Source organism: Sardina pilchardus, chromosome 18, assembly GCF_963854185.1.
Source record: "Sardina pilchardus chromosome 18, fSarPil1.1, whole genome shotgun sequence".
Classification (NCBI taxonomy): domain Eukaryota; kingdom Metazoa; phylum Chordata; class Actinopteri; order Clupeiformes; family Clupeidae; genus Sardina; species Sardina pilchardus.
Window position 1 is genome coordinate 21,106,850 of NC_085011.1, and position 17,500 is coordinate 21,124,349.

At 43.6% G+C, this 17,500-nt stretch overlaps 1 protein-coding gene across 2 annotated transcripts in view; it reads left to right on the top strand.

Moving 5' to 3' along the window:
* Positions 1-17,500, top strand: part of disc1 (DISC1 scaffold protein) — a 57,829-nt gene that overhangs the window by 24,515 nt on the left and 15,814 nt on the right. For both annotated transcript variants that reach the window (XM_062519463.1, XM_062519464.1), the window contains exon 10: positions 6,051-6,111. In XM_062519463.1, the coding sequence (XP_062375447.1) occupies positions 6,051-6,111 (61 nt within the window). The remainder of the gene's footprint in view (positions 1-6,050; positions 6,112-17,500) is intronic.

The window sequence follows — 17,500 nt, forward strand, 5'->3', positions numbered from 1 at the left end:
ACTGTAGTTCAATTTAGTCTAACACATGTTCAAAAATGTTGGCTGGCTCTTTTGTCTAAAGTAGTTCAGGTACTGTGATGCATTACTTTGATTTTTAGCTCTAATAGGTTCATGCTGTGGACTTAATAACGGCAGACATACTTGTCGGCCATTACTGAAAAGGAGACTGGGGGTAATCTCTTGACGAGCCCAAGGCTGTAGCGCCGGAACAGACGCTAACCTGGTGAGAGCCCCACATGCTCCCGCTACCGGGCTGCTCTAATGAATGTTGATGAGAGAAGTGGACCCTTGGCGCTCCGTCGTCATTAAGAAGAATGGATTTTTTCTCTCTCTCTCCTTTCCTCCTTTCTTTTTTTTCTCACCCCCTTTTTTCGTTATGTTGTTCTTTCTTTGTTCCTCTGCGATGGCGGCGCTCCGCAGGCTAAGGTGTCGTGGCGTTACAGTTAGGTCTCCATCATTGTCAGAGCCCGGAAGCTGAGAGAGAGAGCCGTGGGTACTGGGAGCGGAGGGGGTCTGAGAGTGGGCTTTATTTTTTCACACAGGAGGTTTGAGAGGGTGTAATTAGATGAGAGGTACAGTGGGGCATTGAAAGGGGGGTGGGGGGGGGGGAGAGGTGGGTGAGGTAGACCATGCTTAGCTATAGTGGAAGGCTTTTAGAGAGACGGCTTTTTTAGAAGGCACTCTATGCTGTGCCTCCATGGCTACCCAGATTATACCCCACCAAATGTTACAGTGTGTTCCGCAGTGTGCCCCGTGGGGCTTCAACTTTACCATCAGCATCTGGTCTTTACCTTTGCTCTCAACGAGGCCTGCTTGCATTTTGTGTTGATTTTGGGATTATTGTTTTTATCGCAATATATGAGATTGAGTTCATCTGAGATTATCGAATTGGCTGGCAGACATGTATCTCTCTGTATGGAATTGCAATATCCAACATATGTGCCGTTAATCTGTAATGTTCCTTTTGTACCTTATTGTGATGAGGATTTCTTTTTAGCCATTATTATGAGTCTCTGTGGTGGTGGCCAGGTGTTTGATATTTTCATATTCCCTTTGTTGCCATAGAGACGTAACAGGGGTGGTTTTATTGTGTGTTGCTGTATTTGTGTGTATTTATCCGCATATTGCTTTGCTTTGTGTTTCTTCACATGTGTTTGGTGTGTGTGTGTGTGTGTGTGTGTGTGTGTGTGTGTGTGTGTGTGTGTGTGTGTGTGTGTGCGTGCGTGTGTGTGTGTATGTGTGTGTGCATGTATGTGTGTGTGTGTGTGTGTGTGTGTGTGTACATGCTTTTACATCTGCTGACTCAGCCCTTCTCCTGTGGCCTCCTGTACTCACATGTGTGTGTGTTGTTGCACGCTGTAAAACCCCAGACCGGACGGTCAGGAGGACCATTAATCACCGTCTCCACTGGCAACTCCATTACGCTGACAACCCATTCCTCTCTCTCCTTATTAAACTGCCACTCCGCGGCACAGCCGTACCACCGGGCCGTGCTGCTGCTGCTGCCGTCGCCTCCACATCTGCACGCGAGGCCTCCGTTAACGCCGCCTGAAATGCCAGGCGCCGGTACGAGATACCACAGCCCTTACCGTCGGGCAGAATCGGACAGCTGTGGCTACTTTATTAAGCGGGCGGGTTTACGTACAATCAATGTGCAAAAAAACCACCCACCGTGTCAGTAGAACGGATAGTAAACAGAAGCGGCCATGTAATCATTAGCTCATAAATATCCCCGCTCTTTAACCGACTGTGGTCTCTCTTTTATAGTCCGGCATACGGCAGCTTCATTTCTCTCATCGTTTTCTTACCGAGTGACATGAATTGATGGAACAAACTCAAATCTGTAGTGGTTTAGAGATGGGGGCCTCCGCCATGGCGTTGTGCTCTAAGACAATGTACACTGCGGTGGACAGATCTAAATGTTGTGGTCAGTGTGCTGTTTATGCTCGGAATCAGATAACTGATCAAAGCCTTTGCTTCAGAAATGGTTGCAGTGGAAAGTTTTGTGGTTGCTCGAGAAAAACATTTTACGTTATGTCCTCGACAAGATGGAATTTGTTGAGACGAGCCAACTCTGCTAAACAAACTTGATATCCCAGTAGATGTGAGTTACAGTTTTGTGTGTCTTTTTTTCCCAAAACACTTTGTTCGTGACTTCATGCCTATGCTCTTCATGTACAGTATGTCCTCTGAGGCCCAGGGTGTGTGTGTGTGTGTGTGTGTGTGTGTGTGTGTGTGTGTGTGTGTGTGTGTGTGTGTGTGTGTGTGTGTGGTGTGGTCGTCTGTCTCAAGTGCTGTGGGGTCGCAGTCAGCTTTACTGGAAGCGCTCTGGTTTTGACGGTCCGTTCTCGTGACCTGCGGCGCAAGCAAAGTCAGAAATCCTACCGCTATTGTGTTCTCGTGGGAGGTCGGATAGCCGAGCGGAGTCTAGTGGAGCTCTCGTGATAAATGGTGATATGGTGGTCCCTGTGACGGCGTAGCCCGTCCACGTTGCGGTTATGTCTGATGTTGATGAGTGGTCTTTGCTGTGGCAGGAGGGTGGGGGCATTTTGAACAGTGGCCAACCTGTGTTTTGTTTACCCTGGACAAGAATGAAGGGCAATTTAAGTGCAGATTTCATTTGTTTTTTTATTTGCAGCTCTTAGCTGTTTTTGTTGATTTTCAAGAAGAATAGAGACTGAAAGGCATTGCGTCTCACTTGAGGAACAAGTAAGTGTTACACGTTAACATTTAGATCGCATATGCATTCCTGTATGCGACCATAAGGTTTCATTGACGTTTCTCACTCTGCATTGGAATGGGGAATTTAAAAGCTTTTTCCTCTTGTACAGCAGGCAGAGAGAGAGGAAATACGCGCTCCAAATTGTTTTAAATCCATTTTTTATTATTATTATTTTCTTTTATTTTCAGCAGCAGTGGTATGACAACAAAGATTTATGTGCATAGCTTTCCACAGTCACATTGTCAAAGTTCACAGTGGGTGTATCTGAGCATATCTTGAGCATTCTCACAAGCCAAACACCTCTCCCATAGGCCTTACACAGCAACACGCTCTGTAACACTGTCGCCTAGCCTTGACAAACAATCCTATTTAAAAATGTGCGGATCACTTTAGCCCTCAGCTAAGGGGTGACAGACATGTCTAGGAGAGAGGAGCAGGGGTTGCTTACATGGTTCCTGTCAGCTTATGCTAACTCCCTACTGGATGAGCAGAATCCATGTGCCATGGCATGATGTTGTTACTTGTATCTGTCACATTGCTGTTATTTTCTTGTCATTTAAATGCAGTCTTGTTTTGAGATTCTTCAAATTTAATGAGCTTCTAAGAAAGCAGATGATGATAAAGATGCTCATGATTTAGCAAAGCGAAATGGCATTCTTCTAATTTACAAATGACTGTATGAAGGAGAATATGAAACTGTTTTTATTTAAAGGATGCATGGTTTTCTTCTCTAAAGGCGTGGGCATGTGGCGGACTTGAACAGACAGATCCATCACTTGCACTTGTCATTCTGGATCTATATGTGCTAGCCACTCATCAACACTCAAACATATGCATTACACACACACACACACACACACACACACACACACACACACACACACACACACACACACCACAGATGATCATTTCATTTTTAGTGGACACACTGATTTACATACACAGCTAGCCGCAGTGCTAGCAGAGATTCAAAGGGGCATCTGTCAAGCGGCCATCAAGCATGGCAATTACCCAGGCGATAAGTGATCTGTCTCGCTCCATAAATCTCCTTCATATGGCTTACATCTACAGGCATGACCATTAACACAGTGCATGTGCTTTGCTACACACACACACACACACACACACACACACACACACACTAAATGTGTACATACATAGACATGCAGTACTGTTTAGCATGAACACACACATACATACACACAAGCACAGACTCAGAATGACGTCAACCCTCCTCTCAGTGCATTGAGAGGAGGCAGGCTATCACACCTTCTGTAGTCCCTGTCATCACTCATATCTGCCAGCACGGTCCTCTTGAACACGTATAGTGGAAGCCTCCCCTACCCTCTTAACCAGGCCTATCAGATTCACACAAGAGCCTGAGCCACCCACTGGGTGATATGATCTGCCTCTCCGCCTGCAGCAGCCCAGGAAAGAGGGAGGCAGGAAGGGAGATGGAGAGAGAGAGAGAGAGAGAGAGAGAGAAAGACCAGGGGAGAGGCAGGGAAAGAGAGAAGCAGGCAGCCTGATGAAACCTGCTTTGATTTCCCGTTCACGTCACCTTTCTTCCCCACGGCACTTGGGCACACACAGGTAGTGGCGTGGTACGCTGTGGTGGCAGACACAACCACCTGTTTACTGTGGGGCCTGCCCTGGCGTGCCAGTGTGCCAACGCCTGCATAGCTGTGGGCAAAGATACACTAATTACCATGTGATGAGACTGTGGTGGATACACCTGCTCGAAAATCATGTGTGTGTGTGTGTGTCTGTGTGTGTGTGTCTGTGTGGGTTTTGTCTGTGTGTCTGTGTGGGTTTTGTATTGGTTGTGTGTTTTTTTAATTAGATAGTCAAGAAGGAATCCAAGCTATTCTTTGTCATCATTGTCAGCTGAGGTCACTGTGCTTACTAAAAAAGCGACATTCATTTAAAAAGAAAAAAAGACACAGTACATTGCAGGGGTCATGCTCTGAAAGGTAGAAACAGCGTATCTTATGGTGACACCTGATACTGCTGGACCATTTGCAAGAAGCTGTCATAGCCCAGTGCGTGGTGCTGTTCTGATGAGCGTGTTCAGTCAGCACACGTTCACCAGCCTGAGTGCTGACTGGGGTGCCAAAGGAGAACTCTGATGTGGTCGCCGTGACGTGCTGGAAACCTGTGCCTCGTGGCCCACCACTAATGGTGGATATTAAGGGTTGGCCCTCCTCTTCTCTTCTCTCTTCTCTCTTCTCTTCTCCCTCTCTTCTCTCGTATCCTCTCTGTGATACTCTGTATCATCTGTATCAGCCTGGCTGTAAAGCTGAAATGTTTTTGTTCTGCTGTGTCTCGAACACACCAGGTGTTTAATAAGAGTATTATGACGTCTTTTGAGAAGATTGTTCCTTTATCATTCCACATGATACACTTTCCTCTCTGCACTCTTGTGTCCCTTCTATTGTGGTATTGCTTTTGTTGTTGTTTCATTTTGCCCATAGCTGTTGGTCAGATATGTCCATTGTGTCTTTCTCTCTCTCTCTCTCTCTCTCTCTCTCTCTCTCTCTCTCTCTCTTATTTCCTGCATCTTTCTCTTCTTTGTCCTCCTCCCTCCCCCCTCTCCCTGTGATGTGATGATTGATTTTGGATACTCAGACATTCCCAAGAGAGAGAGAGAGAGAGAGAGAGGTAAATTGGCCTCTTTTGCTTAGAACGCAAAGCAAGGCAAGGCAAGGAGTGGAAAGGAGCCACTGAGCGGCCATTTTTGAAAGCCCCGTGGTGAATCTGATTTCCTTTAAAGACCTCAGAGAGGATGGGAATCTCTTTATCACTCCACGCTCAGCTTCAGTGTCCTATCTCTCAGGAAACAGGACAGACGTAGTGCGAGGAATAGTACGTACGAAAGAAAGAGAGAAAGAAAGAAAGAAAGAAAGAGTAAGAGAGCGAGAGAACTAGAAAAAGAGACAAAGGGAAAGCAGTTGAACTGGCTTCCCTCCTCTCTCCATTTGCGCGAGGAGAGGAGACGTTCTGCCCGTGCTAATTCCCAGCATGAAGGTCAACGGAGTGAACGGTTAGCGTCAGCTGCTCCAAACAGAATCACGGCGCTCATGAATTATTCACGTCGCGCAGTTTAATGCAACAAAATGTTCACGCCGGACGCGTCGCTCTGCGCCCAGAGGATTGATTCCGCAGGTTAAGTGAGAGGATAGATTTGAAAATGGAGGGAAATGCAGTTATAATGCGAGACGTCAGATGAGGTGTTTGTGATTTGAGCTTAATGTTTACTCATCTCTCTTTCTCTCTCTCTCTCTCTCTCTCTCTCTGTCTCTCTCTCTGTTCTGTGCTTCCCTCACAGAGAGGACTCTGAAGGAGAACACGGCAAAGTACATGGAGCTTCTGGAAGACAGACTTCACAGGTGAGACAGAGATGGATATCTGTTATTCTCGCCTTTCTTCTTCTCCTCTCATGTACTCGCTCACATTTCTCGACCCCTCCAGGGCCTGTTTTATCCTGATTATGGAAACCACTTCACACACACACACACACACACACACACACACACACACACACACACACACACACACACACACACACACACACACACACACACACACTGACTTACACTTATGTGGTTTGGTTCCTCTGATCCCTCAGTCTCCTGTAACACTATGCTAAATGATTCAGACTTGGGTCTAGGGCAGTCGTCGCGTTTTTCCTTTGATGGGCTAAAAAGTGACATTTGGAGATGGAGAGAGATAAGTTGTATAAATGGATGTCTGCTCTGTGAGAGAAGACATTTGAAGTGACAGAACACCGAGTATTCTTCTTCTTCTTTTTCCTCTTCCTCCCTCCCTCCCCTCTCTCTTTGTTTGGGGACAGTGGTAGTGTAGAGGTTAAGGACCTTGGCTATAGCACGCGTTAACTTGTAATTCACTTTTTATTGGTTTTTCACAAATACATGAGACAAAGACAAACACTGAACATCCACAAGTCAATAGGGAGGACTACAGTCAGATACTGGCTAAAAGCTATACACTATACAGTATATATTGGAGAAAAAAAAACAAAGTGAGTGTAACTACAGTATACACATTTGTACATCACTGAATGTTAGAATATCCTCATATACAAAAGGAAAATAAAAAATAAAAAGAAACAGTAAAACAGACCACCTGCTTACTGTATAATATCTAAATAAGGCCCCCAAATTTTCATATAGACGTCCTCCTTATTTATCATTCTATAGCACAACCTCTCATAAGAGGCTATCTTGGACATCTCATTAAACCACTCCACCATTGATAAAGCTACTTGTGCTTTCCAATGGCGTAATATTATCCTGCATCCAACTACTACAGCTGTTCGGCACCATGAGGATTGATGGGCATCCAGCCCGCTCCCCTGTGGTACCACACCCAAGACACAGAGCAACGGTTGGCGTACCAGGGGCCCGTTGCACAAAAGCAGAATTAAGATATCCGGGATAAGTTACTGAGCTGCGATCACTGAATCCAAAACATGAGCATACCGGCTTAATTGGTTGCACAAAGACCAATCCAGGATAAGCAGACACGGATTCATCAAGCCAGGTGTAAGTTATCCGGTATGTGTGCGCGTTCTCGTTTCTCCCCCAAATAACTCGGTTGGAATAAAAAAGACGCGAAAAATAGCGTCTTGCACACAAAGTGAATAACCGCTTTTGATATAGACTAACAACGAGGTAAAGTTTTACTTTTTTGGATGGGGGATCATGATTATTTCTGTTACATAGCGGGAGTAGGTGTGGCAGATCAACTGAATGCAAATTTACGTATGCACCCACGTGTGTGAGAGCTTCCTTGTCTCGGCACGCAACGTCATTAGGAAGCGCTTTGCCACCGCAAAGATGCACTAAGTATCTTAATTAGTCTTAAAAGCCGAATTAGTTCAAAACACCTTCGAAAAATGTCCCCTCCACTTCCAATCAACTACTACAGCAGCCTATTCATCAAACATCTGTCAAAAAAGAAGCAAACAAAGAGTAGGCTATGTTATTAATTATAAGGCCACCATAATTTAAATGACATCCATATGGTATTAGGCAGACATTCTGCTGTATTTTGCGAGTAAATGCATGTTGCAAATAATATATAAATGGAATCTACAGCTCTTTAAAAAAAATCACGTGGAGGTCTCATTTGAATGACAGCTAGCTGAACCAATCAGATTATGTAATTACCATTAGAATCAACTTATCTTGGCTGTGAGCCTGGTCAGGAGCAGGCTAGCTCCACAGAATAGATCGCCATGGTAACTTATACCATAACATATCCTGCTGCCCCCTATCCCGCTTTTGTGCAACTGGATCACGGATAAATTGAGCCAGGATAACCAAGATATCCCGGGTTAATCCCTTATCCTAGTTTTGTGCAATAGGCCCCAGAGCAGTGGACAACAACTTGTTGATAAAAGACATGATCTCAGACCATAGGGTATCTACTATGGGGCAAGATATTATTACGCCAGATGAGAGTGTAGTTCCATGTCAAATCAGCCTAGAAAAACGGCAGGTTTCATTTTCAGTTGGTCTTATTGCACTTTCTAACTTGAGAGGAGACACGTTTTAAATGGAAAAATTACCAGAAATCTTAGTCACTTTTAAACATGAAGCTTGCAGGCGAGAAGCTAATGGTCTAATCCGATTCAATGATCTATGCTAGGCTGAAGCTAAAAGTTGTATCGCCAGGCTCACAGAATGGCTGGATGAACGGGAACAAGGTAAATATCGATTGTTTTGCTCGAGGGGAGGTGGAAAATGAGCGTATTTCCAAAAATGGCGGAATATCCCTTTAATTGTTCAAAAGAAAATAAGGTGTCTCCCTCAAATAAATCCCCAATATAAACAATGCCTAGCTTGACCCAGTCAGGCCAAGAAAATGACCCTTTGCCTATTTTGAGACATTTATTATGCCATAGTGAAGTTTGACAAGTAAAATTTGGAGATAAGCTCAAGATTTTATGTGAGGCTTGCCAAGTCTCCTGTGAAAATGCAAGTATTGGATTATCATGAGGGATCTTGCCACTAGTTTGTGTAATAAAGGCCTGTACCGGGTATGGATAGGTAAGGGCCCCTTCAATAGACACCCAAGCTGGAGCTATATCAGTAGTGATGTATATCTTGGATAACTGTTTTAAACAAAAAGCATAGTGATACCAGGCTATATGGGGCAGACCTAGACCACCATCCTCTGGAGCCGCATAAAGTTTTGTTTGATTTACATATGGTTTTTTGCCTGCCCACAGAAAACCACATACCGCTTTATTATATTTTACTAATGTAGTGCGTGGGAAGTTTAATGGTAGCATATTACTTATGTAATTAACTTTGGGAACTATTACCATCTTCAAAATATTAACCTTACCTAAAAGTGATAAGCCTAATTTAGTCCAGTTTTGGAGTAAAAGTTCTATTTTCTGAATTAAGGGGAGGAGGTTGATGTCCATAATATCATTCAATTGTGGGGTGATTTTTATGCCCAAGTATGTCAGGCCTGAAGGCTGCCATGAAAACTGCCAACCCTGTCTAACACTGGGGGGACAGACCTTGGATAGGGGCATGGCCTCAGACTTTGACCAGTTGATTTTGTACCCAGACACAAGTGAAAAAGAGTCAATCAAGGTGAGAATATGGGATACTGTGGTTGATGGGCGTCTGCACAGTAGCAAAATATCATCTGCATACAAAAGCAATTTGTGTTCTTCATCCCCAGACTTAATACCAACTATATTGTTATTTTGTCTGATGGCAATAGCCAGCGGTTCCAGGGCCAGGGCAAACAGCAGGGGGGATAAGGGGCACCCCTGCCGTGTCCCTCTATGAAGCTGAAATGCAGTAGACTGTCTGCCATTTGTCACAACAGATGCCTTGGGATTGTGATATAGTAACCTGACCCAATTAGTGAAAACAGTTCCCAGCCCAAATTTCTCCAACGTCTGAAACAAGTATGCAAACTCCACCCTGTCGAACGCTTTCTCTGCATCCAGTGAAAGAGCTACAGTTATATCTGATTGTCTTCCAGCTTGCCATATAAGATGAAGAAGCCTGCGAAGATTGTCAGATGATGTCCTATTCTTAATAAAACCTACTTGATCAGGGTGGATAAGTTTTGGCAATAACCCTTCTAATCTTGTAGCTAAGATTTTAGCAAGTAGCTTAGCATCAACATTAATTAGTGACACTGGGCGATAGTTGCCACAAAGTTGTGGATCCCTATTCTTTTTGTGAATTAGAGTTATTATAGCTGTCTGCATACTATCTGGAAGACACCCTCTCAATAAGGCATTATTGTAAACTTTCAGTAGTCTTGGGGCCAGAAGATCTGAAAAGGCCTTATAAAATTCAGCCGGAAGGCCATCTTCCCCAGGAGATTTCCCGCTCTGCAGTTTCTGAATAGCCTCTTTAATTTCCTCTAGTGTAATGTCAGCTCCAATTTGATCTTGTTCGTCCTGTGATAATGTTGGACATTTCACAGTAGATAGAAAAGCGCTAATACCTTGAGAGGCAGGGTTGTCTGATTTATAAAGACTTTGATAGAATGTGGCAAATAAGTTGTTGATGTCAATATCATCTGTTTTCAGTTCCCCCCTGTCATTCTGTATTCCTGTTATAAGTGACTGTGTATATTGCTGCTTTGCTCTCTGTGCAAGAAACCGCCCTGTCCTTTCCCCTTGTTCCTAATACTTTTGTTTACTTTTGAATAATGAATATTCAACTTTTTTCTGCAATATAGAATTATATTCCAGCTTTAACTTACTCAGTTCGTGAAGTGAAGAGTGGTCAGAGTATATTGCGTGCATATTTTCCATTCTTTTAATGACCGCTGTCCTTTTTAGAAATGAGCAAGTTTGAATAAGCCGGCCTCTAATGACAGCCTTAAAGGCATCCCACTCCACAGCTGGGTCTGATACTGTGCCTTCATTGGTCCGCCAGTAATACATTATCTCCCCTTCAATAGATCGTACTAAGTTTTCATCTTTGAGCATAGATATATTAAATCTCCACCTACTGGGACGTTTTTTAGTTGATTGGCCTACGTGTAATGCCATCCCCACTGGAGCATGGTCTGATATCAAAATTGTTGTTTGTGTTGTAGCAGAGATCAACGCTTTTGAAATTAGAAAGTAATCTATTCTTGAGTAAGAATTATGTGGGTGGGAATAAAAAGTAAACTGTTTATCTGAAGGATGAAAAAATCTCCATACATCCACCAAATCCAGCTCTTCCACCAATGTGTCAATTTCTTTCCGAGCCTGTGAAGGTCGTGTTATACCCCCTGTATACTGTATGTTTTATCCATTGTGGGCTCCCTCACATTGTTAAAATCCCCACCCAAGATTATATATGGATTTCCAAACCCTGTTATAAGATTGCTCACCCCTACAAAAAACCCTGGCTTTTCCATTGTTGGAGCATATATATTCATAAGCGTGTACTTAATGCCATACAGTTCAACCTCTATTGCTATCCACCTGCCTTCATCATCTGCTTGTTGTCTGAGTATTTTAATGTTGAAGTTTTTCCGAATCAAGATGGCTACTCCCCTCTGACTGGAGGTACCTGCACTATAAATGACTTTGCCAACCCAGTCCCTTTGCAATAATAATGAATCATTCTCCTTTAGATGGGTCTCTTGCAAGAAAGCTAGATCTGGATTCTTCTGCTTGAGATACCACAGAATCTTCCTCCTTTTTAAAGCTTAGTTTGCACCCTTAACATTCAATGATATTAGTTTAAACAATTCACCCATAAAATATAACTACTGTAGGTATAGTCAAATAAGTGCTAGCCACAATTGTTTTAAAAAACATCATACCTTCTTGTCCTGTTAGTCTACTCCCTTGTGGAAAAAGGAAACTTGAACAAAGCAAAACACAGTTAGAACGAAAAAACATTGTACACAAATACAAAACCGCCAAGAGCCCATAAGGAACATTAGGCTCTCCTGCTCTACTAAACATGTTATAGTGCATCCGCATGAAAGTGTCACCAGGCCTGTCTCGGCTCCTCCCACCCCTAGCCCACTCCCCATTAGAAGTTTTTATCCCAACCAATAACTTGACAACCATCTGAAATACCTTTCAAATAGGCAAGTCAACCAAACAATGCAATGAAAATTATGATACCAATAATCATCCTTAAGATAATAAAAATAAGATAATAAAAAATAAGTAAGTAAAAAATAAAATATTTATAATATAAAAAATATAATTAAATAAATTACCCCATGCCACTTCACTATGCAACCCAACGGTAGCCATGTGTTGTCTAAGTAAAAGCACTAGCATGATTGGCCACTATTCCAAGTACATACGTACAATAAGCATATCTGGGGAAATGTCACTAAGGGTGTATTCACACCAGGAAAGTCCGTTAGTTCACGTATTTGGTCCGGACCAATTTTTTTTCCTTTTTTTCTTTTTTAGTGCGGTTCGCTTTCACACCGTGATTAATTGCAACCGGACCAGAATTTATAAACAAAAGCACATGTGCTAAGGTCGTTCAACCATTGGCTGGTAAACGTGTAGGTGGGGTGAAGAATAGGAAGCCAAAGTTGGCCCACGTAAATACTATGTTTGCGTACTGTACTCGTTATTATCCCAGCAATATAGTTTATACAGTTACAGCTTTGCAGAAGTGCTTGAGCGTCAAGACCGTTTGATGCAAGTTTAACAATATCATGCTGGTAATTTTGCAACGACGAAGACGTGCAACAAAACAGCTGAGAAGAGCTCTCATGTCTGTCCAACATGCTAACAGCAGGCCTACGGAAGACGGAACGGGTAGGAGATGCAAAATCAAATTATTGTTGGCAAAAAAGCGTTAGCCCACTGCTGCTTACAGCTGTTGTGCGACACGGAGCTATCCTACATTTCCCATAATGCGCAAAAACTACGGGAGCTCGTCAAATCCAAAAAAGGTAGATTTCTGTAACTGGGTCGGATCGAGGTCGGTCTGCTTTCACACCATAAACAAACCGCACCAGGGTTCGATAGGAACCGCTCCGAGACCACCTCCTCAGCTGGGTCTCGGTCCGCTTGTTTGGTCCGCACTAGAGTTCGAGTGATTGTATTCACACCAGTCAAAAAGGTCCGAACCAAGCAAGAAACGAACTTGAGTTCGTTTTAATCGAACTAAACAAGGCAGGTGTGAATACCCCCTAAAAGAAAATATGTAAATAGTCCCAGACATTGAAAGAGAAATTATGACTGACCATAATGAGACTACTCATCACCCTGTGTGAAGTGTGATGTAAGGAAGACAGCTACCGCATTTGGTGAAGTGAAGGAATGCCACTTGTTGTTTACAGAAAACTTCAGCGTCGCTGGGTACTGCAATGAGTAGAGGATCCCATGACCTCTGAGTTCCTTCTTCACACCATCAAATTTTCTACGCTGTTGTAGCACCTCTTGGGAAAGATCCTGGAAGAAGGAGAGCTTCTTGTCCTCCCATGCGACTGCCTCTTTTCCGCGAGCAGCCGCGAGAACCGCTTCTCTCGCACTGAATCTCAAGAAGCGAATCAGAACGTGAGTCATTCAGAGTCCAGAATGAATTTAATCGAGTCAGTACCTTTCCGGAAATGTTAGTTAAGTGTTGTTGAAGCGTTGCGCAGCTGCCACAGAGACATTTCCGGAAGGTACTGACTCGATTAAATTCATTCTGGACTCTCTATCCGACCACATAAAGACGTGGGGATACTTCGGTTTGGCTTTAGGGACCCTCTTCTCACTACCACGTAAGTGTAGCGTTGTTTGGAACAGTAGAAGAGGTATAAAAATAGCGTTTTGTAGTGGCGAAAGGACCTGCCCCGGTCACTTCCAGGTTAACGAGTTTTGGCTAAAAACGGTGAACTCGATCTTTCTCAAAATACATCCGAATGACATGATTTTGGTGTCAACTCAACGTATGTACTCCCAATAGTCCGAAAAATTTATCTAAAGTGCATTTCACTCCGGATTATCCCTTTAATAAGCTACCTGCATGTTGAACAGATATGACTTTAGACCCCTCTTGAAAGATCCACAACTTACCAGTAGCCTACCTTATTTACGGAATGAATTTGAATGGCTGAATTTTAGTTACTTATTCAGTCCTTTTGTTGTGACTCCCGACTGTTGTCTTCAGCTCTGTGTTCAGTGAGGTGTTGAATTTTCATCACAGCATCCTCATTATGGGACTGCTGCTTGCAGTGACCCTGCAAGGATTCATTGTCTCGAGGTGAGCAGAAGTGGAGGCTTCCATCTGGTGAGGGCCAGGCATATGGTTGACTGTTCTATTAATGGACGAGTAGCTCAGGCTTAAATGTTCCAAGCTCAGTCTGTTGCCAAGGCAATTCATGCACAGTATGTATCGGAGGATTTCAAAAATTCAACATGACGTGTCTGGTAGCTCAACTGTTCCAGAACATTCTCTTCAGACTCACCCTAAGTGCAGTGCTAGATTCTATAATTACAGTAAATACTCAGAGTTTAAGAAAATATCTCAAAGTACTTTTTAACTGCCTCAACATCCTTTCAGTTCATTTGCACCAGGGTGTACATATTGGCACACACACACACACACACACACACATTCACTTGTCTGTGTGTGAGTGTGCAGGAGTTTCTCTGATGACTCCTGTTTTCTCACAGTTCTCATCAGACAGAATGAACCCTCCTCCAGTTAGCCTGCACAGCGTCCTCCTGTAATTATTTTCTCAGCGAGACCAAGCGAGAGGCTTGACCTCCCGTCAATCACTGTCACGCTCCGCCCGCCCACACTCGCGCACGGCACAGACAGAGCCGCAGCAGCCCCTGGAAAAGTGGAGGGAGGCAGCCGTCCCCAGGTTAACCCGCACACAGCCTGACAGGCTGGAGGCTAGAGGTGGTGCCAGCTCCCCATCTGAAGGAGGAGGAAGGCGGGCAAGGCTCCTCTTGAGACAGCGGGGTGTGAGAAAACTAATTATCTGCCTTCCTATAGACTCACTGGGGTGGGAGCGGCTGACAGTGTCTGTGTGTGTGTGTGTGTGTGTGTGTGTGTCTGTGTGTGTGTGTGTGTGTGTGTGTGTGTGTGTGTGTGTGTGTGTGTGTGTGTGTGTGTTTGTACAGATGGTACGGGTTGAGAATGCTCCTTTCTTTCCCGCACATCGGGACTCCCGAAGCATCGGGACTTTAATTAAAACTGCAACCGCAAGGGGGCAACATAAGACCGCCTTAATAAAAGGAAGGTTCGGCTCATACCGGAAAACACGGAAAAACCCGAAGACACCGCGCTGGTGACAAGCGGAGAAAAGAGACATCACGCTCGGCATGTCAGATTGCAGTTTCAGAGTTTTCGAATGTTTTACAGCGTACCTCACAGCTGGCTCTCTCACTCGACGTAGCCTATAACTCAGTCAGTCCAGCAGAGATGCCAGAGCAACGTTTTGGTCAATGGAGGGGGAGAGAAATGCTCCGCATATCCGTCTCATTTAATCCGTCTCATTTAATCATTAAAATGAAGGTGATGACTGGCGAAATTATAATCAAACGACGTTTCAATAAACCATTGTTGAAATTAATGAAAATGGTTTTAGAAGCCTTCAATTCAACCTGAAAGACTCGATATAGGCAACCTTCGATTAATTCATTAATTCATTACGGTTACAAGACCGCATTTCCGTGAATAGGCTATTATTGTCAAGGCGAAGACGAAAGAGATGGACAAGATGGACATTTAGGCTACATTTATGTTAGGAATACTTAGAAATGTGTAGGCCTATAGGCTATTTTAAAACGGAGGCATGTTCATTTTAACCGGCGACGCTGGGTAGCTTACCCAGCACTTTATCACAGATTTTGTCCCCACCACTTTTGACAACTGAAAATGAAACGTATTTAACAGAAATATCTTTAATAGGCCTACATGCCTATCATGTCACTTTACTTATAACCGTAGGCTACATGATTGGAGAAGATCGCGCATTTTGTAACATTATAACAATGGATGGTCAGATATGCGATAGGGCAGTGAGGGTGATTCATTGTAACCATCGACTAGTAGGCCTAGCTCCGCAAAAGAAGTTTCTAGCAACTTAGAATATATGGATCTCGTTATGCATGTTCATGTTGATTCAGAGATAGACATAGACTACCGTGGGCTACTGTGCGTCAATATAACAGCATTTTATCATGTGGTGAATTAATGACTAACGTCAGTTTAACATGTCAGAACTTTTGATCGGCGTTTCAAGTGCATGCTGCGAATAGGCTAAATGAACTCGACTGACTGAATCCTTTATATTTCTTGGCTAAGTGCGAAGAAATTGACACTCGAACTGTGGCGTAAATGGTTGAGGCATCTTAATCATACGTCAGCGACCGGGGTTCAAAACTTACTCTACGAACCTCCGGAACCCATTAAGACAAGAGGCATTATTTTATTAAAAAGTTTTGCGATTTTTTTATGATTGCGATGTCTGCTGAAAAGAAAAGTTAATATGTGAATTCGTGGTTCAGCGCACACACACACACACACACACACACACACACACACACACACACACACACATTTTTACATTTACATAATAGGGCTCGGGCACACGCCTTGCATTCTAGGAATATCGCCGCCATTTGGTAGCGCACTGAACGTAATATCCATTCATTCAGATGCACAAGACAAGAAGCAGAAATAGTAGCGATTTATTCTTTTCCTCTTGCGATCGTGGGTTGCACTGTTACACCCCACTACACAGCAACATACTACCAAGAAGGCAAAAACTAAGTAACAGGAACACACTAAAAGGCGGGAGTAAATCCATAGTAATCCATAGTAAACTAAGGAGTGAAGCTGCCAATGTGGCTGTGCCCGCGAAGTTTTGATGTCATGATCCCGAGCCCTAGTGTCATGAAGTGTCTGTCGAGAGAGAGGGGGGAGGGAGGCAATCGTCCAATGCCGCATACAGGTAGGCTATAATGTCTAGTGAACTGGTTAGACAAGTGTGGGGGAGGGGGAATGATCGCACAAGACAATTGCTCTTCATGAAATGGGTAGTCTCACAGACGTTTGTCGATGTTTAAACGTAGCCTACTACATCACTTGCGAAATCGGACGTGGCACATAGAATTATTAGGCTACTGGATTTAATATAGCATAGACTTTGTTCATCCTATATTAGCCTATATTAAAATGTAATGTGCTGCGGGGAAGCATTGGGGAAGTCAGTTTAAGTTGTCCTGTAACAATTTGCCTCTTATTATAAGAGTATGCAGCCACTACGCACATAATAGTCTAGGTTACGGGCGGATGCGAGCAACCCCATGCAAAAGAAGGCCTTAAGTTAACGGACTGAAGGCCTGTTTACATGTCAAACATGCATTAAATCTAAGAAACGAAAAACACAAATATCATGTATTGTGTCGTAAACAGTTAATGACTTCGTGGCCACTATGCGCAACTGCATCGCGCAGTGAGCTGAAGGATAGGAGGACCGACACTTATTAACACAAAGCTTTGTAAAGCACTAACAACCACCCCTCAAAGTTCATTGTCCATAAGTCCAAACAATAAGTATAAAAATCCGACAATCCAAAACGATAACGAGATCTCCCAGAAACGAAAAACAAGTTTGTTGAGTAGCCTAGTCCTTCCAACAATCTCAGCTTTTGCGTTTGTTAGATAAAAGGCATTCTGTCCTGCTGTATTCCAATGAGAAAAAATCATCCACAAGGTAGGCTAAGGGTCACGGTAATGCAGCATGCAGGAATCTATATAGGCCTACGCACAAAACGAATGAATGGATTATATCGGC